The sequence below is a fragment of the Corapipo altera genome, unplaced genomic scaffold (assembly GCF_003945725.1).
Source record: "Corapipo altera isolate COAL_440 unplaced genomic scaffold, ASM394572v1 61411, whole genome shotgun sequence".
In the NCBI taxonomy this organism is placed as follows: Eukaryota; Metazoa; Chordata; class Aves; order Passeriformes; family Pipridae; genus Corapipo; species Corapipo altera.
Window position 1 is genome coordinate 24151879 of NW_020884875.1, and position 27342 is coordinate 24179220.

Below are 27342 nucleotides of genomic sequence, written 5' to 3' on the forward strand. Positions count from 1 at the left end.
AAAATAATTATGCAAAGGCAGGTCTTTATCTTAGTTAACCATTCTGCCTTTAAAAGTATCTAAGATTTTCACAAATGATGAAGAAACATTTGCTAGTGTTAAGTGTTGTGCTTCTTGCCAGATATAGTCCACTGCTCCCTCAGGGTTCACGTAATTGTTGCAATACCTGGAGCAACCAATTTTGACTGGGCTGGGTAATCAAGTTGAAAGTAACTTGGTATGGGTAAAATCAGAAAGGAGAATGATGTACATTACTATTTTAATTTTGTAGAGCCATGTGTAATGGCCTGTGGGAGTGAGGGAATGATTGCCTGCAAATCATAGACTGGAGAACGTAGAATGTGCATATGCTAGACTTCATGTAACCGCTTCTGACCTTTCTGGTGTGTTGCACAGGTTAACATTCAACCTTCTGAATGGCACTGCTCCATACTGCTGCCACAGTCCTGGTTAGGATTTATGAGTCGAACCTACAGTGCAGTCCTGCAGGTAATTTTGAGGTATATCATATTGTGCATATTAATGCTTATTCAAGTGGTATGAGTTTTATTTTTACCAGCAAGAGCACTCCTACAAGTTACAAAAATATGAGGAAAAAAACCCTTGAGGTGTTTAATAATAAAATTTATGAAAAGAGAATAAAAATGAGTGTTCAGTTAATGGCAGTACAATCTGGGATACTTCGTAGAAGTATAACTTCTGTTTACAGTTGAGGTTCGTGCAGCTTATTCCTATGTCAACTTGTAGAATGTGTCATTTCTTAGAATTTTTAGAAGATGAAATTTTAGCTAGAGCTCTAATCTACTGCTTGGGTAGGAAGCTTATAATAGTAGTACCGCTACTATAGGGGGCGGAGGCTATCCCTATCGAGGGATGATTCATTAAAAAGAACTTCCCTTAATCAGCAGGTAATGCTGTCACACTGTAATAGGCTTGTCTTCCAATTATGTCAACCTGGCTAATGATTAGGAAATATCTCAAATCCTCTCTTTTATTAGGTTAACTGACCTGATACCTAGATCAATGTAGTATCATTTGTTTTTTCAACAGGAAAATTATCAAATAGCTGCCTTCCAGAAGGCTTTCTTTGTGCTACTAAAAGGGCTTATTTGTTTGTATTTCCAGGCCACATCAGCTGCTTTCAGTGCAAGCAGCTCAGGTTGCCAAGCGAATTCTAGAAGTTTTGACTGCTGTGCAGCAAAATGTATACTTCTGTCACATTTTCAAAACAAATTTTGTCTTGGCCATCAGCAAAATACCAGATTCTAAACTAAGCAAGTCTCATTACAAAGCAAGCAGCAACTATTCAAATTGCAGGTTTAGGTCTTGGGGGACATTGTTGCTTGCATTTAATTACTTTCCTATTTCGCTTCCCTTCCAAGACAAGATTTCACAAGAAGTTTGGCATTTACCAGGCTTGTTTCTGAAGAATTTGTAGAATTTCTTACCATTTTACAGGACAAACAGAGGCTATTTTTGTTCCCTCCTACTTACTCTTTATGCTTATATAGTACATTTCATCCAAGGTGGCCAGTAGAGACTACAATATAAGATGAATAGTCTGGATAGTACATAATTCAGTATTTCCGAACAGCTATACCACCTAGTCAGTGTGTTGTATATGCTCCTTTAATCTTGGTGGAGAGTCACCTATTTAGTGTTATCTGAATTTACAAGATTCACTGTATTGTATTCTCAAGTTGTTACGTACACCCAAACTACAACTGTTCAATAGCTGATAAGACAGAGCATATCTGCCTGTATTTTTCACTTAAGGCTTAATAACCTACTAAGGAGCAGTAGCTGACAACCAAAACAAACTGAGTTGTAGTTGTCCCACATTGGTGATGGAATGTTAAAGCAAAGTTGGTTAATATGTTTAGATAACAATTGTTAGAGGCCAGAATCCATATCACCGCTTTAAATGTACAGAAAGAATGGTGTAGGAGGTTACAGGGAGGTTGGAGTCATACAAAGGAAAGACATAAGTAATTCTGCTTTAAGTAGTGCATCAAGAAAGTCATGTTTTGCTGTTAGAATCCATTTTAGCTGGCAGGCTTCTAAAGCTTATTCCATGCTTGTTGTACCCCTTCCCAAGGGAACTTGTCTCTGCACAGACTAGATAGATACCTCAGTATCTGTGGCCGTTTATGCCATCTGCAGCTTGTTTTTATGACTCAGAATAAAAAATGATGAATTTTTCTCCTTAATGTAGTGTATATTACAGTGAGAACCCAGAAGTGGAGATCGCTTATGAAGTAGCCCTCAGGTTAAGAGCTACCTGTGTTACCTGAGTGTTCTCTGAAGAAATCTTATGGTGATTGGCCATTTAAGATCCACTTTTGACTTATTCTGCATTTCTGCAGGGGAGGCAGGCAGAGCTGGAGATGCAGTTAAAACATGGAAAAGAGCATCCTGAAGAGGTGCAGTACAAACAATTTACAGCCTGGCTGTGGTAAGGAAGTGCCTGTCTGGTCCTGATCTCTTGTAATGGCAAGTGAGAGGACAGAGGAGGGCAAGATATCAAAGTCTTTAATTTTGCATATTTTGAAGACTGTATGAGCACTAATAAAAATCAACAAGCAACCACCAGGTACGGTGACCCTGGTGGGGGAGGGGAGTGGACAGAAAGACTGCTGGGTAACTGTAAGTATTCTCATGTGCACAGGTGCACAGGTACCTTCCCCTCTACAGAGCCTGAAAACTTTGTAAGTTTATTTCCAGTGAGCAACTGGAAAGAATGGAAAAAATTGTTTATTTTGTAGCATGTTAAAGCAGGATTATGCACATATTAATGATAAAAATTTCCTTGTTGAGACTTTAATGAGCTGTCTCACTGAAGATGCCTTGATGCAAGAAGTGTAAGCCATAGTATGATATATGTTGTGGTGGACTGACACACCTCAATTCATATGGTAAATTGGTATATTGAACCTGAGGACATCGTTTAGAAGAAAGCACAATAAAGCACATCCTGATCTGTATCCTCGACTACTTCTGTTTCAGTCAGGTCAAAAGTGTCTCAGTTTGTCAGGATTTAGCCATGTATGTGCATGGCTTGGAGAAGGTAGGAAGTGGGAGGCTTCACAGAGAGAAGGAACTACATATCCATGGACAGTATAAGTATCTGTTTCTGTGCTTGTTCATCAGTGTATTGGGAACAAAGTATGTACAAACAAAACTAAAGTGCTCTTTGTTTCAGTCAAAAAGGTGTTACTAAGTCCCACTCAACAGGAATTCAAAATTTGTGTCTATTTTATGGCAGCTAATTCTGGATTAGAGGTGTTCATCATAAGATCCAGTATGACATGGTACTGTAGAAAAGATTCTTTGTGTTAGTGGCCTGATCTCTTTCTTGATAGGGTATAAGAATGCCTGTAGCAATGCTGCTTTTGTAGATTCTCCTGTAGGTTCTCTTTTGTAGGTTCTCCTAAAATAATTTCAGCTCTGTATTTCCTAAATAGTATTAATGTAAACTATGTCAAAAATTAAGAGAATTCCCTTTAACAGGAAAGAAATCAAAGCAGTAAGTGAACTGGGAGCTGAGTATTAGATTTTGTTTCTTTTCCAGTTCCCACTTCAGAGAGCTTCAGAGCTCTAACTTAGTAGCCATTAAGCAGTTCTGTTGCCCACTGGATTTAACCTAGTTGTGGACAACTTGATATAAACTTTAGTGTTAATGCTTTATTGTGTAAGTACTGTGCAATTCTGTATTGGTATTTATCGAGTTGTAAATACTTCTAGTGTGGGTAGGTTTGACACTGTGCAAAAGCAGTGTGATTAGGAAGGAGAGCCTGGGTAGGTTTCTTTGAAAGCCTGAGTGTAACTCAGTCTTATAATGTACAGCCCTCTTTTAAGAGACATGCATCTTCAGTCTTCTAATCACATGTTATGAAACTGTAATTGAAAAGTTGTCTTTGAAGAGTTGTCTTTTTCTGTATGACATTTGTGGCCATGATAGTGTTGAATGTTGTAGTATAGAGGATCTCTCTCCTCACCCACACCTGCCAATATAGGAGATTTATTGCATCTCTGCTTCTGTCTCAATATGAGTGGAAAACTAAACAGCTGCAAACAAGTAGCCTATTATAAGTCAATTACAGTAACGTGTAAGAAATTGTAACTACTCCTATGGCTTTCATTTAATAGGTTCAGGTTACTGTATACCTAATAGCGTATAGAAGTTTCCAAAATATAGTTAGTGTTGAATAAATTGTAATGGTTGACCATTGTAAAACATTCAGATTTTATTATGCTAAGACATAGCACAGTGATCTGGAAACTTATGTGTTTGATGTGCTCCAAAAGCAGATTTATGGCTATTGCATGAACCAGCATTTTACAAAAAGTGGTCCTAAGTCAAATAAGAGCCCTTTATAAACACTGGGAGTGCACATGAGCATGAAGAAATGTTGGATGGTACATAAGTGTTTTTACAGATTAATGCTTGTAATTTTTTTTGCGCTAAGTGTTCTGATAGATAGCCTGAATTGTTGACCTAGAATGGATACATGTAAGGCATAAGTGGAAGTTAGCTAAGTTCATACTATAGTATAGTGAATGTGGTGTAAATTCTTTCTGTTCTGTTGCAGGGTCAGAGATATGTTGACCGATGTCATCAAAGGTGCTTCCAAGTAAGAACTGCTAAATTATTGTAGATTATTTTTTTTCCCGTATTTTCAATAAAGAGTAAGACACTGCTTTTTTCCTACTGGATCTTGTTAAGATGATGATTTTTAACTTCATGAAATTTAAAGCATCCAGTTTTCATGAGTTTGTAGATTCAGAAGTTTTTCTCTGTTTGAGGTACATCATGAAATGTAGCCTTTTAGGAGCTGATGATAAAAACGAACAAAGGTTCCATACATAAATTAGGAGATTATTTAAGGTGAGAGATCTTGAAAGACTTGAAAATACTAAAGTACCTAGCTGAAATTATCTGTAGGTGTCTCTTACCTGAAAGGAAGTAGTTTCAGTGTTCCAAGCAACAGTATTCCACCAAGACTCATGTGTCTTATTTTAAAAATTAGAAATCCAGAAAATATTTTTTTGTGATAGTGAGATTTTTGAATCTGGAACACATGCCCAAAATTGCAGTATAGGTGTATTTCTACAGCAGCAGTTGAAGTTTTTAGAAATGGAAGATTCTGGGAAGCAGGTCCTTGTTGTCAGGTTTCGGGGACTTGGCGGGAAGCCAGCTCGAAACTTGTACATCAACCTATAACTTTTTATGAAACTGAACATAGTTATATTCTCTCTTGTTGATGGCGGATTTTCTTTCTTGAGCTCCTTAAAAGTTTGCACTGTTGTAGAAGATAGTACTCTTTGAAACCTATCATTTACTATGATATTAATGTTTTTGTAGCATAGGGAGATAAATCAAAACTTTTTTTTCTTTAAAGCTGATATTTCAAGGATCACTGCTCTGCTAAATCTCCTGATGCTGTTGCAGTGAAGTGACACCTGCCTCTCTAGTATTCTCCATTAGAAGAGATTTTTGGTATGCCCTCTGTAGAGATGGTACTTAGCTAAGACAACTGGTGCATTTCTGTGAGTGCTACTTGCTCTGCAGGATAGCAGTCCTCATTATAGTGGAAGGAAGCTTCTGGTTTTTTACAAATTTGTGTGTGCTTGGCTTTATATAAAAGACAGACAAGAAAAAAAAAAAGACTGAAACACTTTTCTCCCCCATTCTTCTTGAATTCCTGAAGACTAAATGCAATAGATTTTTGCTGAGCTAGAAGACAGCCCAGTAAAGTTTCTAGGTTCAAAGGCCTTGCCTCCTGGACCACCTGTAGCACAACTTTTCTGCTCTGAGATATGTGTTTCTACTAGCATCTCTATTATATTCTTAACTATTTGCCTCTTTCTCTCCAGAGACAGTCCAGTGGTGAAAGGAAACTCTATTTTTGCCTTAACTAGTCTTGCAGTCGCTGTAGCTAAATATGAAAGCAGCCTTTCTTCAGACACTGAAGGGGTACCTGAGGTGAGTCAATCTGTGAGAGAGTCCCTATCTTAGTGGGACATAATGAAGTAATATGACCAGGTGTTTGGGGGGCTGGAAAGTGGGTGTGAAGTACTTCACCTTTTCAAGTTCAAATTTCACCCTGCTCAGTGAATGCCATCTGGTAGCTGCTGTGTGATCTGTACAAAAGCAGACCGGAGTGCGAATGTGCCTTATCACAAGATGCATAATGACTAACTCATTTATTTGTTGGTTTTGACAAATGAAATAGAGGTCATTCTATGGACACTGAAAACTGAACCAACCTCTTTTCTCATAATTTTTGGTTTTGCTGAATGATACTTAATCAAAAGGAGTGTCTGGAGAGTCAGCATTGATAAGTATATATCATGCTACTTACAGTACATAGAAATGAAAAAATAGCCTCATTCACAAAGAAGTACAGCTGGAACATCAGCAGCTGAGCTTCTATTTATGTAGAACTTGATTTAAGAAAAGAAGAATGATGAGTATTTGTGCTTGATTTTTGCAGACTGAACCGGATTTTATTCCCATGAAACGCTGGATTTCGATGGTCACAGAGACCCTCTTGAGTATTGTGAATAGTCGCTACCAGCCTAAAGGTCAAATCTTCCCATGGTTTTACCAGGTACATGCTGTGGTATTAGAGACAAGGCTATCTGTATTTCATACCTGGAGTTCTTATCATGAAGTTTCCTGCTTCTCTTTGAGCTGTAGTAGTTATAATACAGGAAAATCAAAACTTTTCTTGCTCTGTTCTTTTTCTTTCAATGCTTTTATTTGTGGTTGCCTTAAATTTTTGTCTTTATTATCAAAATGGTAAGAGCCACATATAATGAATAAAGGAAATTTTAAAACCAAAAAACCCCCTTATATATAACCTAGGATTTTTGGCTTGTTTATGCAAAGCAGAACCTTCAAACATGAACAGTCTCTCCGTAGACTCCGCTGTCAAACTCCTGAGGGATTCTCACACCATTTCTCAGGACTATGAAATGCATTCTTTCTGAAAATCTAATAGTTATGGAGCAGGTGATTCTTATTTTACAATATCAACCCCTTAGGGCCAGTAGAAGTTGTATCATATGTGCTTGCGGTGTAATAACCAGTCTGAAATTCTCATGCCATTTAAGTGTTAGGCAGTTCTTAAGCAGGACCTAGAGATGGACTGAAAGTTCAGTATAGACCTTAAAGAATAGGTATTGCTAACCCTTTACTATCTGTGGTCAAATGACCAAGTTGGAGATTCTTCATGTCATAGATGCAGAGGAGAACTTGGGTTCTGCAAGGCCAAGTAACAGCCTGCTAGTGTATCATGATGATTTTTAGTCAGAACTTCAGCAATTGCATTCATGGACTATGTTCAGGCCAGTAGTGAGATTTTAGCATCAAAAGGTGAAAATTACTGATGGAACTGAGTTAGCTCTGGCATGTGACCCTCTGTCATCACTGAAAGGGGACAGAGATCACCAAATAAATGACTGCTAGATTGTTTGGGCTTAAGAAGATTCAGCAGTTGGTTAGCATGAGCAATTCTTGACAAATTGTTTTATGATTCATGCCTTTGAAAATTATGCTGTTTAAAAATGGGATTTTGAGATGGAAAAATGTTATGTTTCATTTCCAAAATCCATCCTTTTAAAAAAATAAATCTTAGAATTTTACAAGCATAGGGCACACAATAGAAATCACTGTCTTGTGGACCGCCTTGCATCCTGATGCAATATTTTTCTTTTCAGAGTTGCATGTGAAAGATGATAAATATACATTAGGCTATCACTTACAATCAGTCCATTACTTTATAAGTAGAGGCAGTTGTGTGGACTTTACCTTTCAGAATGGAAAGAAAAGGGATCTTTCTTTTAGAAAGCATCTCTACTGGTTATCACAGAATCACAGGATGGATAAGGTTGCACAGTGGGTCATCTGGTCCAACCTCCCTGCTCAAGCAGGGTTACCCTAGAACATGTGGCACAGGGTTACATCCAGATGGTTCTTGAATATTTCCAGTGAGGAGACTCCACAACCTCTGTGGCCAGTCTCTTTGCCAGTGCAAAGTCATCCACACAGTAAAGAAGTTCTTTGTCGTGTTCAGGTGGATCTTCCTGTGCATCAGCTTCTGCTCATTGCCTCTTGTCCTGTTGCTTGGTACCACCGAGAAGATCCTGGATTCACCCTCCTGAAATGCTCTCTTCAGATACTGATAGACACTGATGAGGTCCCCTCTCAGTCAGCTCTTCTCAAGTCTGAACAGGCCCAGCTCCCTAAGCCTTTCCTCATAACAGTCCTTTAATAATGTTTGTCACCCTTTGCTGGATCTGCTTCAGGAGCTCCATGTCTCTCTTATTCTGAGGAGCCAAGAACTGGACACAGCACTCCAGATGTGGCCTCACTCAGGGCTGAGTAGAGGGGCAGGATCGCCTCCTTTGACCTGCTGGCAATGCTTTTCCTGATGCATCCCAGGATTGCACTGGCCTTCTTGGTCACAAGAGCACTGCTAGCTCATGAACAGCATGTTGTCCACCGGGATCCTCAGGTTCTTCTCCACAGAGCTGCTCCCCAGCAGGTCAGCCCCCAGCCTGGAACTGGTGCCTGGGTTATTCTGTTCAGGACTCTGCATTTGCCTTTGTTGAATTTCAAACAGGTCTCTGCCCATCCTTCCAACTTGTCGAGGTCCTTCTGAAAGGCTGCACAGCCCTCTGAGGTATTGGCCACTCCCCCCAGCTTTGTGTCATCAATGAACTTGCTGAGGAGGCATCTGCCCCTTCATTAAGTCACTGATGGAGAAGTTAAACAATACTGGGCCCGTTATTGACCCTGGGGGGACACCACTAGTAATAGGCCTCCATCTAGACCCTCTGCCACTGATTACAGTCCTCTGAGATCTACCATTCAACCAGTTCCCAATCCATCTCACTGTCCACTCATCCATTCCACACTTCCTGAGTTTGCCTATGAGGATGTTGTGAGAGACAGTGTTGAAGGCCTTGCTAAAGTCAAGGTAGACAATATCCACTGCTCTTCCTCATGTATCCAGGTAATTGTCCAATCATAGAAGGCAACCACATTGGTCAAGCATGATTTCCCTTTAGTGAATCCATGCTGACTGCTTCTGATCACCTTCTTGTCAACCATGTAAATAGGGAGGGCCTCCAGAGTGAGGCTCTCCATCACCATTCCAGGGATTGAAGTGAGGCTGACTGGCTATTAGTTTCCTGGTTCATCCTTCTTGCCTTTTTTGAAGACCAGGGCGACATTTGTTTTCTTCCAGTCCTCAGGAACCTCTCCTGATCATCATGACCTTTCAAAGAAGACCATGAGCAGCCCAACTCTGGTGTCCATTAGCTCTCTCAGCACTCATGGATGCATCCTGTCAGGGCCCATGCACTTGTGGATGTCATGGTTGCCTAGGTGTTTTCTAACCCAATCCTCCTTGACCAAGGGAAATTGGTCTTCCTTCCAACATTCCTTTACCCTGGTCTCCTGGGTCAGAGATTCCTGAGGACTGGTCTTGTCAGTGAAGACTGATGCAAAGAAGGCATTCAGTAATTATGCTGTATCTGGATCCTGTGTTACCAGGGTCCCCGCTCCATTTAGGAACAGGCCCACATTACCATTAGTTTTCCTCTTATTATTGATGGATTTGGAGAAGCCCTTCTTCTTGTCCTTGACATCCTCAGCCAGATTTATTTCCAGATGGGCCTTGGCATTCCTTTTCTCATTTCTAGTTATTCTGACAATCTCTCTATATTCATTCCAAGTGGCTTGACCCTGCTTCCTACATGCATGTAGGTCTCTTGCCCCCTTTGTGTGAATTCTTGCGTTAGGATGCATCGCTCTTGAGGAGTTCCAAGGTCTTGTGATATTTTGTCGTTCTAGGTGTGATGCATTTGAGGTAATACTTTTTCCAACGTGCAAAATTCTAGGTGCGTTATATTTAAATAACACATAATGGCTGGTTTTTGTTTGCTCTTCTGATCATTTTGCTGGATATTTTTACAAGGTGGGTGAAAACTAATGTATACCAATGCATTTAGCTGTTAAATTCTAGTTGCATACTGTCTTATCATTTGATTAGTTTCATACTTAACAATCTTATTTATACTTAGAAATTATATTCTGAATTGCCCTAGTTTTATGCTGCTTAGAAGGTAAACCAAATGGAAAAGTTGCAATAGGCAGTTTCATGAAATAATATTTTGCAAGATTGAATACATTTGTACTGCTTTTTTGTTCTATAGGTATTTATTTTATATTCCTGAGATGCTGAGTGTTACTACCTGGAAAGAAATTTTACTTCCTTCCCTCAAGAGGGAAGGGAAAAGAAAATTCTTTTTTGTGTTTTTTTTCTAGAAATCCTATTCAGGTGAAAATACTGCTAGTATTATAGCTCGTTCCTGTGCAGCCACAGCTTTGTCTCTCCTGGTGCCAGTTTTTATCATGTCATGCAAGGAGAAGGTTGAGGAGATCCTGAATATGTTGACTGACAGGTTACCCGGGAAACCAAATGCTGATGAGTCTCAAGCTGTTCAAATCCACATGGGTCTTGGTTTGGGGATGTTTATCTCACGTTTGTATGATGAAAAAGTCAGGTAAGGATTACGGTGTGTAATGTAGTTGTGCAAATAACTTCTTTTTTTTCTGCATGTGGCCTGAAGTTCTGAGGAATTAAAGTATTTATAAGTCATAGGCAAATGATTCTTAAGGGGCTTTGCAATATTTCTTAAAAAATGCTTGTTATTATCAGTCCTCACCCCTTGCCCCCCCCCTTGCCAGACCTATCTGAGTATTTTGTCATTCTTTCAGGATGAATGATTGATTTTCATAATATCCTAAGGTAAATGTTCAAAACAATCACTTACAAGAGCCATACATATGCTTTTAAATGGGACTAGCTGCCCTAGAAGATTTAATTGTAAAATAATTCATAGTTCTCATTGGTTTCTTTCTAAGTAGTGCTCTGGACACTGGATAGTATCCACTTATATTGTGTGAATTACACATATGAGGGTGGAGCTATAACAGAAGTAGCGTATTGGACTGTCTTTAAAATGTGCTGCTACAGCTCTGTAGGCAGCAAAGAGATGTTTTGCACTTGGTAGAAAATACCTCGTTTTCAGAAGAGTTGGCCTCAGTTGAAAATTTCTGATGATTCCAAAGAAATTAAGAAAGTGAGTTTGGCTTTATACTCCTCCAGTTTCTTGATTTCTGGGGATCCTGTCTTCCTATATACCCATAATAAATGTTTAATTGGTGCACAAGCACAGGTATCGAACGGATTTGACTGGCAGTTGTTAATTTACTTGGTGAAGCTCATGGTTCCAAGGCATCTGCTTTTAAAATACTGTGCAGCATTGCTCAGTTATACTCTTCATGCTTTAGTGTCTAGATGCCTTGCTGCCACTAACTCAGCCACATAGTTTGGGAATGGACTATCTCTGGATGATTAATCAGTGGTGACAGCTGAGCTACACACAAGCATTAAAAAGCTCTTAAAGAGAATAAAGGTAGATCAGCATGGTATTTTGGAGTATGCAGATCTTTATTTTGAGGGGTTGGGTTTGTTTAGTGAGGGATGTTGAAGTGAATACATTTATCTAACCATTTCTTATGGACTGTTTTTACTCTTCCACTGTCCTGTATATTTTGAAAGCATTGACTTGCAACAACAACAAAACTCGTAGGGATGTCACTATAGATAATATCAGGTCATAGTTTCCATTAAGAATGTCTGTTCATTAATAAAACTGTGTACATATTTTAGAAGAAGGGAGTCCCTATGACATCTTTGGAGTGAGATGTAAATGCTTCATTTTCTTATCAATAGGTTAGGCAATGAGATGGAGGGAGATTTACAGAACTAATAGTTTAAAATGTTATGAACTTTCAGCTTATAAATAGTTACAGGTCTAGCTGAGATCATGTTTTATCAGTCTTCCTCTCATTTGATTTTTTTTGTTGTTGTTTCTCTTTTGGTTTGGTTTTGTAGTGATATACCTGGTCAACAGATGAACTTGGTTCTGATGAAGTCTCTGGATATGCTGGAGGACTGCTGCTTTGACACCAATCTGGAGTACACGTGAGTTTCCTTTATTATTTGTGAAACCTTATTTTGAGCTCCACCTTTTTAACTCATACTTTTATTCCTTAATTCTACACAGAAGAGTATAAAGATAGGATAAGGAGACAGCCTGTTTTCAATACTTCTACAGAATCACCAACTCATACAGTCTGGAAAGGACCTTTGGAAGTCCACTTGACTCGGTCATGGACTTGGGCTACATTGCCCAAAGCTTTACAGTCAGAGTGTGAAACCCCCAAGGTTGGAGAACATGTCTTTGGACCCTGGCTCTGCTTTTGGGCTGCCCTTATCTCCATGTGAACATCTGATGTTTCAGCTTGTGCCCACTGCCTTTTGGCCTCCCACCATGTAAGAACCCAGATACATATCCTCAATTCTTTTCTGTCATTGCTTGAGATAACTGCTGGGTGCCCCTCAAGCCACACATATATGTGTACAATACAGTGTGAGCTCCAGGAACAGCTACCTCATTTAGCAAATTTATCTGGGAGAGCCAGGCCATTAATTTAACAACTGTGGATGGCATGTTGAATACTGAATAAAACAAATATATTTGATTAAACCAACTGAGGCTATGCTTCAGATGTCCCAAGGAGAACAGTGGTCCACCAACAGGGCAAGAAATTATTGAAAGGCATTGCACGATTACTAGGATTGACAAACCTGGAATAATGGAACAATAAAACACATCTGTCAGTTGTCATTAGACAGCTAACATAACATGGTTGTGTGTTTCTTCCACAGTAGTCTGTTGAGTGGCACAGAGTGAGACACACAGTGCACAGTGGATGTACCAGCTATGCCCCTTCGTTATACCTATTGTTACTAGTTTGTGCAGCCTGTTAGCTGGAGATCAAGGCCTCATGGAAAAGCCAAGCCAGACTCCTATGGTGGTGAGAGGTGTCAGAAGAATATGAAACAATGACAAGCAGGAGAGGGAAGATTGAAGGGTGGGGTAGTTTTTTATGCCTATGGTTTTTAAAGGTTGAGAGTAAGGTGGTGTCTAGTATGAGCATTCTCTGTAAGCAAACTAGTAATGTAAAGCTGTAAACATTGCGGACTTGTCCAAATTTTGCATTTCCACACTTGTAAACTGCTATTCCAAAGGAAGGTCCTTTCCAGCCTTTTCATCCAGTGTGACACAGGCATGGCCAGCTGTGAGACATGAGCATTACACTGATCTTCTCACTAGTGTTTCACCCCTTCTAAACTGGTGATTCTCTTTTTCCCTGAAAACAGGCTGTCTGTTTTGAGCTTAGGTTTGTTGAGCAGCGCGGGTGTGGGAGCCAGTGCTGGCCAGACTCAGATTGCCCCCAGTGGGAGGCAGGGCTCCCAGCACCCTGGTGCTGTGGCAGTATAACAGTCAGAATGTGCTGGTAAATCTGAGGTATCATGTGGATAAAATGCACTTAAATACTCATTTTATGTAGTTCACAAACAAGGTGACCAAGTGACAGTAATTGTTAGTTTAAAAAAGTTGTTAGTTTTAAAAAGGGGAGCAGAGTTTTAGTCTTGCTTTAGTCCCCACTTACATTTTGAGTCTCTATTAATAGAGTCAGTAATATAAAATTGTGTAGCTCTAATGAGAAATTCCATCTTCTGTGTAGTTTTGTCAACAAGCAGTAGTGTAAACTTGGGTATAGAACTCTTGTGTATAAGCCACATCCTTATTTTTGTTGGCTGTTCATGAATTCAGATACACAAGTTGCTTAAAAAGGTTTATTTGATTTTCTTTGCTGGAAAAAGATACCACTGCCAAGACACCACTCCAGGTCTTCTAGCCATGCTCAGTCATCTTCATCCACAATTACTGTAAAACATTAGCTTATAAATATGACTGAAATTATTCTCAGAAGTTTCTTTTTCACCTGGCTGAGTAAAAGCAGTAACTCTTTCCATTTTTAAGTTGGATAGGAGAAGCTTAGAAGAATGCCTAAGATCCTAGCCACATTCATTTGACTGCTCACTGCCCACTACATGCATTGTCAGGGAGATGTGTGAGGGGGAAAAATTATCTTCAGATACGAGTTGTTTCTTTGAGCTATTGTGGATGCGTGCCAGTCAGAGGAGTCTGGTATGCTTTAGTATCTCGTGATGGCAGCCAGAACTGTTTGAGAGTGTTCTAACAAAACTGATGACTTGGAACTTGCTATGGGTGCACGGGTACAGAATTTAATAAGAGTTCTTTGTTCCAGAATGGAATTTCTGGTCAAATATGATAAAGAGGCAGAGACTATGAAGTTGTTTGTGCCAGATGCCCTATTAAATGATATGCTTTGAAGCTGTGTTCTTGTTGCAATTTTAAGTATCCACAGCATCAGTTAGTTGCGCTAGTTATGCCTGCCCTGATGAAGCTGATCCACTGTTGCATATGCATATGAAACAACCTCTTGCAGGACTCTGACAGCACCAGATTCTAATACAGCCAGTGAATCTGCAATTAGTATGTTTAACAGGGATATCAGACGTTATACGATCAGGATAAATCACGCTTAAAAGTTTGGATCCATACTTCCTTCATACTAGCTGATGTAGTTGTTGTGGGGTTATTGGTTCTTCAGAGGCAGAAGGAATAATGGGGCTGTATGTGTAGGATTTGTTATTTAAATATACATTTTCTTCTTATGCTTTTCTTTCATCCTGTGTCTCCCTAAAAGCATATGTGAAATAAAAACCATTTGTAAAATCAACTATGGTAAGTAATTATACACAGGGCTAGTTATCAAGCAAGGCCAAGAAGTCTTCTTACCTAGCAACCTATGTTGGAGTTTAAAGAGAGTTCAGAGCAGCCAAAATGTCCTTAATTGGTTTTTCTTTTGTTTTCTCTTAAAGCACTGGATGTATTTTAGGAGTAGGACTTGTTCTTTCGTTCATGAGCCACAGTAGCCAAACAGAATCACGAGTGCATGTTTCTGCTTCATTGCGAAAACTCTGCAAGTACCTGGACAGCAGTGAGGACCAAAGCAGATGGGTCCAGGAGGTATAAACTCTTTTAACACAGATTTTAAATCTTCCTTTTACTTTGTTGCCTCCCTTTAATAACTATAGTCTTTTTACTGAAGCTTTTTCTGTCTGTAGTACTGAAATGCTTGATTTCTGTTTTTTCTTTCACAATATGTGGGTTTATATCTGCTGAAAAAACAATAACAGTAATAATAAAATAACCTGTAATTCAACACAGACATTAAGAATCTACCTGAAAAGATAACAGGCATAATCCTTTGAAGGGCTTCGTTAATTCCTTAACCCTAAATTAAATTGTTGAAAGTTGGGTCCTGAATAACTGTGGATATGGGTCCACATTGTACATATGGATATGTACAATTGTTTACTGCTCATCTGATCTGCTAGAAAGCAGACAGCATGTTACTCTGAGAGAGAACCTTAATGCTAATACTTCCCTCTTCAATATGCCTTCTGTATCCTTTGAAAGCTGCTGTCACTAGCTAATGTGAATCTTGTACCTGTGCATGCTGCTATGGCCCTATTTGCTGTTGTCATTGTAAGTGTGTTTTAAAGACTTAAACTGAGTTCTGCTGAGTTTGAGCATGCATTTCAGGGTTTTTTTCCCCAGGATATGTCCTGTAAGTCTTGATACAGCCCGTGCACTTAGCCTATAACATTGTTGAGGTAAAACTTGGTAATGAAAGCTGGTGAAATTGAAGAGTTTGCAACAGAAAACAGTCAGAACAAGCAGGCGTTTTGCACCCAAAAAGCAACCGTCACTGTACATGATGTATGTAAGCCCTCAGCAGCTGAACAGCTGAGTTGCATAATCCTCTGTTTTTCCTAAGGGAGTTAATAGAGACTGATAGTATTATTCTCTTCCTGCTCTTAGTATTGTTCTGAAATTGTTCTGTCCCTTTATTAAAGGTCTTCTTTGATGGAGTTTAATTTTTGTGGCACTAAGTCTGTGTTGGGGATTAGCCATTTCCAGTTTGTTTCATGCATTAAAATGGCTTACAGCTATGAAATAATATATCTGTCCCCAGAGATCTTCAAGTGCATTACTGAGTTTAAACTGATTTCAGTACACCAACTTCTGAGATTAAAGGTAGCAGCTGTTTAACATCATGAGATAGTTTGGGATGAGAAGCAAAACCTACCCTTTCCACTTAAAATCTCTGTAAGGAATTGTACAGAAAATTACATGAGTAAAGTTTGGCCAGCATCCTAGTATGAATGCTACTATATTTATGAGATGCGCAAGAGGCTCTTTCAGAGCTGTAAATGGCTGGGATATAATCCTGTACTTGAGAGGTAATTTTGGCCTGCTGTAGCAAGAGGTGCAATCTGAGCATTACTGCTCCAAGTCAAATTGTTGTCAATCCTGCACAGTAGGTAGGTGCTCTGTACTTTCCCTATAGTCATGTGTTCTTCTGCTGCTTAACTTTGGTACAGAGCAGGTTAAGCAGTTGGCACATTTGCCTTGTTACCTTGTTGAGAGTTCAGTGTTTCTTTCCTTATTCTACATAACTAAGACAGAAAAAAAGAAAAGCAGCATTGCTAGTGTATCCTTCTGCAAGGACCGGAGGCTAGTGTTGTGGGCTGTGTGTAAGAGAGAGTTCTACTATGGGCTCATTTTCTGGCCTGGTGGACCTAATTGTAGCCCTTATGTGATCACAGCATGCTGAGTATGCTTACATAAATAATGATCAGCTACTTGTGTTGAGGAGAATACCTACATTTGTGTGGGAAGTCAGAAGTTTGACCTCTGTAAAATCAGAAGTACTACCAAGCTTTAGTTGTATTTGTTTAACATTAATATTAATGAAGAATCTTTCAGAGAGAGAATAAACATTGGAAAGTATAAATTGACAAAGTTATGTCTTCTTATCATGCTGGCAGGCTATTCATTGTGAATGTTGCTACAGTGAATTTTAGTAGAATTAAATCTTTTTCAGGTGCTTGCATATTCAGTGGCCTGTTCCTGTGTCTCTGCTTTCAGTGTTGGAATCATAGAAGCAGCTGAGGCTGAGGAGGCCATGAGCAAGCTACGGACCTTAGCAGAAAATAACCAGCAGGTGCTTGGGTTTTGCTTCAGTTCTGTTTTTCTCTTATCTATTTAATATTGGATTCTGCTTTACCTAGACTGTAAATCTAGAAAATTATATTGATCTACTTTCATCCTTAACAAGTGTTGAGTGTGCTGTGCATACAATGCGATTACCAAGGCTACCACTTGATTCACTGATGTGTTGCCTTCAGGTGTATGGCAATTACCAGATGGTGAAATAAAGGCAAGTTTTATGTGTTTGATTTCATTTAAAAGGGAAGTTGGTATTTTTGAGTTCTTAATGTCTTTAGTCCCTGCATCCTGCCAATTTTTGTCTCTTTTAGAGCATGTTTCTTAAAAATCTTTTTCTTGGTAGAAAAATACATCAACTGTGCTCTTCTGAATTTTTGCTTTCCCTTAGCCTCCAGACAATACATCATAACCTTAGCGACAGCTTCCTCCAGATGTATGTTTCATCCCTAGTGTCCTAGGGTACCCTCAAAAAATGCAAAAAATAATCTCCATATCTTAGTGCAGGTTCTTTTCTGTTAAATGTTTGCCAGGAAAAAAAGGAACCAGGAAGAGACAAACATTGTGAATCAAAGCCTGGTATTACACTAATCAGCTGTTCAGAATGTTCATCTGAAAAATAGGAAGTCAGAACAACCTACCTGTGCTACAGCTTTTTATTGCCATATCAGAAAGTTTGCTCTAAAGTAAAGACTCTGTATGCCAAAGATCAGTATTTAGTCTCAGAAAATCTCATGACGGCTGACATGAGAAAACACTTGAAATAAGCAAGCAATCCAGTATTTTGGACAATGACATTGCTTCTAATCATTGGGAAATAATAAGTATTTAGGTAAGGTTTCCATAATAAATGTTAAAAAGAATCCTTTGTAAGATCTGTTTTTTAATGTGTCCTTTTCATCTTACAGACCTACAGTTTTGCTTTAGCTTTAGGTGCAGTAGTACATGGATTGTCATCTTGTGGTCATGGGAAAGCTGAAGACCTGAGTAACAGACTAATACCAGCCTGGATAAAAATTGTACTTGCTGAGGTAAAGGAATTTGAATTAATATGCTGGGTTTGTACTTGTTACTTTGAGTTGGGTTTTGTTTGCTTGTTTATTTGTTTGTTTGTTTGGTGGGGGGGCAGTGTGTCATTTAAAATTAACAGTAGGGACATAATTTTCCTTTCTTCTGCAGGAGTGATGCTAGGAAAAGTTACTGCTATCTAAACATACTGTTTAATTGATATTTGGAAGCAAAAATACATCCTTGGGCTGTTTGCTAAAGCAAAAAAAAACCTGTTTCTCTTCTGCTCAGACGGTTTATGAGAAATGCTTATCTCAATTGGATCTTAATTTGGACATTTTTACTAATTTGGAACAATGTCCAAGGATAAAATCTAAATTATTAAATGAAAATGTTTTGTGAAATTAGGTAGTACTTGTCAAAATTAGACTAAAAGAATAGTTATTATATTGCCTTAGTAGCTACAATAATTTTAATTTATCTTGTTAGAAAGGTCAGGTGTTTGAAATCAAACTCCAAACTTACACATTAAGATCGCAGCTGAAGGTAAGTATCAATAAAGAAACAGTGTTTTAGAGTTGAATTGCACTGGTGTATTTTGTGGAATACAGACTGTGCTAGGAAAAAAAGTTATTTGTCAATCCATGATGATTTCAGATTTGGGGGAGTGAGAGGGAAGCTCCGTATAAAGCCTTCACTCATCAAGAGAGGGATAAATATTATCTACTATACTGGAGTCTGACCTGAAAAGGCTGATAGGATGAGAGGTGTACAATAGTTATGGTTTTTAAGTTGGAAGAAACAAGTATTTTGTCCTACAGTAGTGTTGTGTGATAACAATGACTCACTAGTCCTGAATTATTCTTCCAGGGTTCTCCAACAATGGAGCGTCTGGCTGCCATCAGTGGGCTGGTTGCACTGGTGGGCTCTGAAGGAGGCATGATACAGGTGAGAACATGCAAGCAAATGGTACCTTAATCTCATGGAGAAGTTTGGCTTGGAGACAAGATGGAATGCATCTTCTCCATTTTTACAGGAGTGATTATATACCAGGGCATCACATTTTGCAATAATTTGTATTGGGTATGAACCAAGCGATATTGAATTGCAGTGGGTAAAACTGGGTCCGTTCCATGTTGCCATCATATGGCCCATGTGCAGTGCCACTGGAGAAAACTTTCCAGCCATGTGAGCTTTCTCCTTTTCTCTTCCACTCCGCCACAAAAAGGCATGTGTGCAAATGTAATCTGTCTTTTCAGGATCTGTTCTCTGTTTTGTTACTTCTTTTTCTTTTTCTTTGGCAGCTGAAATCTGAGAGCGTGCAGTCCTCACAGTTTCAAAGTAAGCTGAATGAAGTCATCAGAGCCCTTACACAGGTAAGAAGGTGGTCTCTCTTTCCTGCTTTGGATAATCCACTAGTGTACTGTGACACCTTGAACAAACAAGTCAAATTTGTTTGAAGAAACTACATAATGTCTGCGTCCAACTTGAATGAGGCAGTGTAGGGAAATTTGTTCAACTTGTGATTTCTTGTCTCAACAGATAATCAGTTTCTCAGGACAAGTTGGCCTTCAGACAAATGCAGCAAGACTTCTGGGACGCCTTCACATGTCCTGTTTGTCTTCTACCCAGAACAGGGCATCCGGTAAGGTGTTTTATTATTGCTCCTTAAAGAACCTGCAGAAATAGCACATCGCTAAAAAGACATCAAGGGACACGTTACAGGCTCGACACGCAGCCTTATTTAGTAACATGACAGCCTTTGAACTGGAGATCTCATGGTCCTGTGTGCCAGCTCTAAAGGTTGAAGTGTGAAGCAGGAATCTGCAGATTAAAAGTAAGGTTCTAAGTTTTACTCAGTATATGGTGCATGTGTTCGACACCTACACTATCCACTCTGTGCCTTGAAAATGGATTAATCTATTCTTTGTTTTAACACTTCCCACTGAATGAAAAAGTCCATACTTCCAAACTAGTCCATAACAAGAGCAAGCTGACTTTTTAGAATTGTCTTCTAGAAGATATCTTCTCTGGTTAGCTGAAGTAAACAAACTAGTGTTATGTGCCCTAGTCAATATATCATTACCTTCTGGTGTTGTTTCAATATCCATTGGTAAAATACAGGCAGGATTATGCCATTGATGAAATTATAGGCAGAAACTAATGAAGTTGAACCTGTTCACTTTGGTGTGAACTAAGTTGGGAACCAATAACAGAAAATGTAGATAAACTTCCTCATCTCAGAAAAAAAGATTGTCTGAATTTTGGCACTCATGCCTGAGGTTAGATAGGTATGGAATGTCACTGTTGTATTAAACTTACTAAAATTTTGAAGCTCTCCCTTTCAAAGCTCAACTTGCAGTGCCCAATATTTTTTTAAGGAAGTTCTTATCCCTGACTTTTTAGTTGGTCAAAGAATTCTTTTTTTCAGACCTGGCACTTCTCACCACTTCTCACCACCAGAAATGTTCTTGCCTTAGAAGTGGAAAGGCAAATGCATCTATCAGTCTTGTGCTCCAAATACAGTCACCTACAGAAGTAGTTAGCTCAAACATTGCTCAGTTTGGTCTTTAAAAGTACAAAGGAGCAGAAGGTTATAATTTTTTGCTGATGATGTTTTAGAATATAAACAGTCCCTTTGTCTTCACAGTTCCTCCAGATTTTAGCTACTTACCTGTAAACAGCTTTATCAGGGCAGCCATTGACTTTGCCATTGAAAGTGGAAAGAAAGGTAAGAAAAGATAAAACTATAGTATTCCTTTGGGAAATTTGTTATGACTCTTAAGGGTGACCCTAATGACCTGCTTTTATTTGCTAAAAGAACTTTCCTAAATACTAATTTGGATGTTACTGGTGCAGGATACTTTAACACAAAAATGAGTAACACTCAAAAAGATAAGGTGGAATTGTGTAGCTAGGTCTTCAGTTTTCTCCATTTAATTTTTGACTTCTTTTCGAGGGGTGAGATGATGTATCTTCCCTGTGGGAATGAAAGTCAAATCACTTTAAGCATTAGCTTGTGTCCTTGGGAATACTCCATCATCAAAGCAACTTTATGCTGCTCCTTACTTTGGTAATCCTAGGTTAAGATTCTCTGTAACAGTGGTATTCTAACAGGTTACTACTATGTGTGATAAACGCAAAGGAGCCTGAAGGAAGTATGGTCTTTTATGAGGAAGGCTGATAAAGGTAGATGTCTTGGAGTAAAGCAAGGAGGATTACTCCTTTGTCGAGCTAAGTGAACTCACTGCTGTCCTAAGAAGCAAGTTTTGCTTCAAATGGATGTTAAAAATTGCCCATGCTTTGCCTCCAGGAGAACTGTATTAACTTGCTGTGTGGAAGTAACACAGTATGTAGCAAAGGTTAGCACTTACCTGACAATTTTCATGGCCTGCACCAATAAGATGAGGAAGGAGAGCAGTGTCAGAAAACTTTGCTGTTCTCCCAATAGCAAATGCAAAAATACTACCTTACTAGATGAGGAATATCTGTAATTAACTCATAAATTGACTCAAGAACGAGTAACCAGAAAGTTTCTGTTTACCAGTAAGAAAAAACCATTTTAGACAGATTAATTTTAAAAATACAGCAGTTGATTATAGACAAGACATAGCTGATTCTCAGATGCAAAAGGAAGGGACAATGATTTCATAATGCTTTTCAGTTCTTTGTTACAGCTTGAACTTCAATGCAGTGTTCACAGTTTTTGGCTGAGTTGTTCAGGTAAATGTCTGTGTATAAAATTCAGGCTCTGATTGAATGTTCTGTTCTAGGTCCTGAAACTGTCCCAGCTGAGCTGGTGAAAGCAGCATTGGCACCCATTGCATTAATTGGAGAAAGCTATCAGTATCCACCTGTAAACTGGGCATCAGTTCTTTCTCCTTTGATGAGGCTAAATTTTGGTAAGATTAATAGTTTTCTATTAAGTCTTTTGTATTTGTCACAAGACTTCTTTACTAATGCAGCATTCACAAAATTTAGAGTCCACTTAAGGACTTGAAGTTAGTGCAGTCATTAAGTGTTTACTATGCTTTCAAGACCAACTTTTTAATGTTTGCAAGCATGTATTTGTGATCACCATGTGGACACTGTTTTAACACAAGAAAAAACTAAAGAAGATCAGAACTGAGAAGTTTAGAGCAGTATTAGAAATTCCCTAAAGCACTGGTGAAAGTAGCCTGAATATTTCATTTGAATTATTTACTGTAAGAAGAACCCATCATGAAACAACATGAAATTGTAACCTATTTTCAGTATCTGCTAAATGCTTGGTCCAGTGTCCATGTCAGAGGCTGCAGGCAGCTTTTTCACATATTTGAACTGCTTGGTAATTCATCTAGCTATCACTAGTTTGAAATATACTCTCTACTAAATTCCACTGGCTGACAGCTTTAAGAATAATTGAAAGAATTTCCTATACTGAGCTCTGCAATACTTATGAATAGCTGAAACTTGTTAAATGTATGAGAGATTTTTTTTCATTCCTGTTTTTCGCTTAGGAGTCTTACTTTTGTAAATGAGGGAATTTCCATAGGAAACAGTTCATTTGTTTTCTTTTTAGACTTCAGACGGCATCATAGTCTACATTTTTATGCATAAGTTTTCTTCAATGTCCCTCTATAGTGTTGTAGAAGTTGCACATCCTTCTCTAGATAATAAATGCATTCAGAAATAGATCTTTCTATGTGCTAATGAGCATATTCATTTTGTACTAGAAAGTGTAATGCAGAACAATTGTATTATGACCTAACAGTCCACCTAGAAATGTGATACTCTTAGACACTTTTCTCTGCAACAGCTATATCATGAATATGTTTGTAAAAATTAGACTGTATGCTCAATTCTGTCGGATACTCTATGTTACTCATGTCTGAGAATTCATGACTGGTTTTGTGAACCTGAAGTGTTTCACAGATTCTACTGTGAAGATTTGTTCATCTATAAACATGGAAGACAACAGATTGCTTTCCCATCTTCCAGGGTTTATTGCAGCTGTTGCTGAGCAGAAACCATATTACATGATTGTAGTAGTATGTTTTTCTTATTCAGTAGCGCTCTGAAGGGAACAGTCTTAGGCAAATCATGCATCTTATGTGTCATAAGATATATAATGTGTCTTAGCTGTTCAAGATAGAATTATTCAGTTGTTATCTTGTTAAAATTTTGCCCTTTCCAAGCTCTGCAAATTATTTAGTTTCTAAGATATTTTATTTAGAAGAACCTGACACTGCACTCTTAAATTTTTGCTTTGTTCATGCACTACTAATGTTAGTGAACTTTATAAAAGTCATACTGTGTTGATTGTCTCTTTCATTACTTAAAGAACATTTGCAAAGCACCCATTTAAGCTTTATGCTGATGTTTAACAGTAATGGATCTTCTGTCTAATGCGTCAAATGCCAGTATAATACTTAAATTGTTTGTCCTTATGTTACTGTAGCAGTCATGAACTATACTGAACCCATGCCATTGCTCAAAGTACCTCTTCATCATCTTTATGACCAGTCACTCTATTAAGAAGAAGACTGTACCGGTCATTAAGAGGACTTTAAAGAGAAAAAAATAACGATTCCATAACCATCCTAATATCTATGCAAATTAAGGTGTTCCCACATGCTAACCTGGAAAATGTTGCAACCAACCACCCACAGCAGTAATGGTGACTAACCTCTGTTTGTGACATATTATATGGACATGGGGTACTTGGAAGAGTAGGAACATGTGAACAAATGGTAATTACTCCTGCATTTGAGAGGAAGGGATATTGACTCATCTTTCCTTCTGTGGATTAAATCTTATCTTTATTTGGCAAAGAGGGTTTTTTTTTACTTTTCTTAGCATTCCCACATATTTGTTCTTGAGTGAATTGAAATTAACTTGGACAAATGCTGAGATTTCTTGCTGGAAGTGCATGAATGGGAAGAGGATTCTTCTAACATGTTAATTTAAAGTGGAAATAATTTCTTTGTAACTTACGTTTGTTTTCTTCTGTTGTAGGTGATGAGGTAAAACATCTCTGCCTTCAACTGGCTGTGACACAGGCCCAGTCATCTAAAAATGCAGCAATGCTTTTGGGCATGTGGGTGGCACCTCCTCTTGTCTACAGTCTCAGTGTATGTATGTCAGAAAACTTGTGGGAGTTCAGCACCTCTTTCCTGTAAAATTCCTCAGTCATGATATTAAGAATGTCTCACCAGAAAAGGATTACTGGTTTCACAGTTCTTCAGAAATACTGTTTAGCAAGTGTTTATAATGAGAGAAATGTTATTCTGGGGCCTTGAAATTCAAGGCAGACTTAAGATCTGGTACACTGGTTTTACATTACTGCTGAAGACCTTTTTCCTCTCTCTCATTTTGTGCTGTAACTCTGACAACCTGGAGACATAAGAAGGGATGGTATGTAGGGAGAAAAAGTATCTTTTCTTATACCAGCTGATTGTATTAGAAAAAGGTCCAACCTAATCTGTGCAGAAGCTTACCTGCTTCTTCTAGCATTGTCTCTTGATCTAGTAAAACACATTATGTCTTGAAAGCATTGCCTTAATTCTGTAGATTATTGACAGCAGGAGTTCTGGAACACGCAGATGATCAATATGATCAGCGATGTCCAATTCATTATTTAAATGAGTTAACTTTTATACAGTTTAGTTTCTTCCAGATACGTGCTTACAACAAGGTGATTGTTTTCCCACAACTTTCTACTATAAAGATACTATTTTCTCATACCTTATAACTATAAACACACAGCTAACAAGTATAAACTCACATAGTTTCACACAGTCTGTAAGTATAAACACCACACAGCTTGCAACTTCCAAAGTTATGTCAAGCAAGGCCTACAAAAATGCAGGAGAAATTGATCACACAATCCTGCTCTCCCAACAGTAGATACCCAAGAGACTAACCTACAGTATGATCAGATTTGGGCTTATCCATTCTGTTCTTCTGGAGGTACAGTGTGGACTCCATGGTACAGTATGTAAAACTCTCTTAATTCCACAGTAGGCTTGACTGCACGGTTCTGTCAGTTTATAAAAGTTCAGGAGCAGGTTTGTGACAATTCTCAAAAAATTCATTGTGTATTTCTGTGACCTTTTACAGTTCAAGGGGTGTTTTTGTCTTATATTTTTTAATTCAGTAGTCTTAAATATGCAAACAGTTGGTGGAAATTTTAAGATATATAATTGGTAAGGTATCAAAAAAAAAGATTTTATTTCTGAGCACCACTTTGCCAGCTGCAGTGGGAATTTGAGGTCACAAAATCAGGTTAGCCAGTGTGTAAGCTCTGCATTTCTTACCAGTAGGTATTCATTCTTCTTCATTAGCTGGCAACATTAATGGTGCCGTGACTACAATACTTCTGTCCTTGGCTGTCTAGAGTGTCTGTATGCTTTGTGTAGGAATGCAGTGGGCCCCATGTAGTAAAATCATTCTGTCCATACAGAGATGTGGTATTTAGGGTTCATTGAAAGTAAGTTCCTCAATTTTTAAGGAAAACAGAATGTTGACATGTTTGAACTCATCAAAAGTGGGAGGAAAAAGTGAGAGGTATTATGATTTTGAGAGTGCTTTTTTAAGTGGTTTTTGAGCCACTTTTTAAATAATTTCATCCTTTATAACAATAGTTCAAAGTCAATGAAGAGGTAGAATCTGAAACTGAGTTAAAGTTTTTCCTTTTCAGATGAAAACTCAGAAGTACCTTTTCATGTCCCTGTCCCTGTGGATGCAACACGTTGCGGAAGACAAACTGCAGTCTTTTACAGAAGTGCTTCTGATACAACAATTTGAAGGGAAGAACCGCACAAAACCCCCAGAAATTTGCCGGTGTGTTCTACATGGGCTTATCCAGGCAATGAAACTTCCCAACCCTGCCCAGTTTTGCTGGAACTTTCTGTGCCAGGCTGTGGAGAAAATATATGAGCTTCTTCCAAATGAGGTTCAGGTAAGGAATAAGTGTGAGGTGTATGAACATTGTAGCTAGATATTTTTAGTGATGGTAAGTCCCATCTTTTTGCACTGACCCATCAGGTTTGAAAAATGAATTAGTTGTACAATTTTTAATGATAATAGTTAAAATAGTAGCATAATTTCAACTGAAGTTACTTTTGGTTACTTTAGAATATGACATTGTGAACCCAGTTTAATGTATGCTTCTCCCTCATAAGTGATTTGGTAATGGAAAAATACACTATTAATGCTGAAATAGATGTTATTGAAACAGAAGCAGACAACAATTAGAAGGCTTTATTTTTTTTTCTCCACGAGCATTCAGCTTTTCATGGTGATTTAAAGAAGCTATCTAGCTACAGGTAGGCAGGAGGTAAAAAATACCTCCAAGGAAGGGCACTTTTTCATTAAAAATAAAACAAGTTCTCTGAAAGTATTCAACTGTCATTGTTCTTGTATAATAAAGTACACTGAATTCCCCAGCAAATACAGAATTTCTAAAATAGATTAAGTAAAATGACTCTAGAGACTAGAATACTGGAAATAGACATTTAAATATGCATTTACTTTTCTGTTTGCAGAGAGATGAACTGGAGATGTATATTGATGTAGCAAAATGTATCTCAGAAATGGCTGATTCAGAGGTTGATCGCATTGTCCAGATCTCGGAGGTAATTATGTTTTGATTCTGGTCTTTTATCACCAAATCACGCAAAACTTTATCATTTTGTTGTCACCAGACTCTTTTAGCTCATTAACAGCATTAATTGTCTTATCTGCTATGCAAGTAAGAGTGTTATGGATCTAATCTGCAGGCAAAAGTGCCTGCAGCAAAAGTGCAAAGAACCCATATACAAAACTTTCTCAACTGTAATACTGCTGTTTTCACCTGGGAGCTTTGAACTTGGGAGAATTTTAAATAAGTTGGTCAGATGGGGGTTGGCTCCTCTCCCAGGCAACCAGCAATAGAACAAGAGGACACAGTCTTAAGCTGTGCCAGTGGAGGTTTAGGTTGGACATTAGGAAGAATTTCTTCACAGAAAGGGTGAATAGGTATTGCAATGGGCTGTCTAGGGAGGTGATGGAGTCACTATCCCTGGAGGTGTTTAAGGAAAGACTGGATGTGGCACTTAGTGCCAGGGTCTAGTTGACAAGGTGGTGTTTGGTCATAGGTTGGACTCAATGATGTCAGATATCTTTTCCAATGTAATTGGTTCTGTGATTCTGTAAAGTTACTTCTGTTAGCCAAACAGGAATGATGTTAGATCTTCTGAATCCCAGATTGATGATGCA

At 38.4% G+C, this 27342-nt stretch overlaps 1 protein-coding gene across 1 annotated transcript in view; it reads left to right on the forward strand.

The window, feature by feature from the left end:
- The window catches only part of FOCAD (focadhesin), a 92327-nt gene that overhangs the window by 58353 nt on the left and 6632 nt on the right, over positions 1–27342 (forward strand). Inside the window, exons 22-39 of the mRNA XM_027634639.1 lie at positions 397–489; positions 2367–2455; positions 4593–4634; positions 5878–5986; positions 6498–6614; positions 10340–10578; positions 11976–12065; positions 14901–15048; positions 16973–17092; positions 18003–18125; positions 18973–19050; positions 19407–19478; positions 19645–19747; positions 20753–20833; positions 21876–22004; positions 24100–24215; positions 25784–26044; positions 26631–26720. Of these exons, the coding sequence (XP_027490440.1) occupies positions 397–489; positions 2367–2455; positions 4593–4634; positions 5878–5986; positions 6498–6614; positions 10340–10578; positions 11976–12065; positions 14901–15048; positions 16973–17092; positions 18003–18125; positions 18973–19050; positions 19407–19478; positions 19645–19747; positions 20753–20833; positions 21876–22004; positions 24100–24215; positions 25784–26044; positions 26631–26720 (2100 nt within the window). The remainder of the gene's footprint in view (positions 1–396; positions 490–2366; positions 2456–4592; positions 4635–5877; positions 5987–6497; positions 6615–10339; positions 10579–11975; positions 12066–14900; positions 15049–16972; positions 17093–18002; positions 18126–18972; positions 19051–19406; positions 19479–19644; positions 19748–20752; positions 20834–21875; positions 22005–24099; positions 24216–25783; positions 26045–26630; positions 26721–27342) is intronic.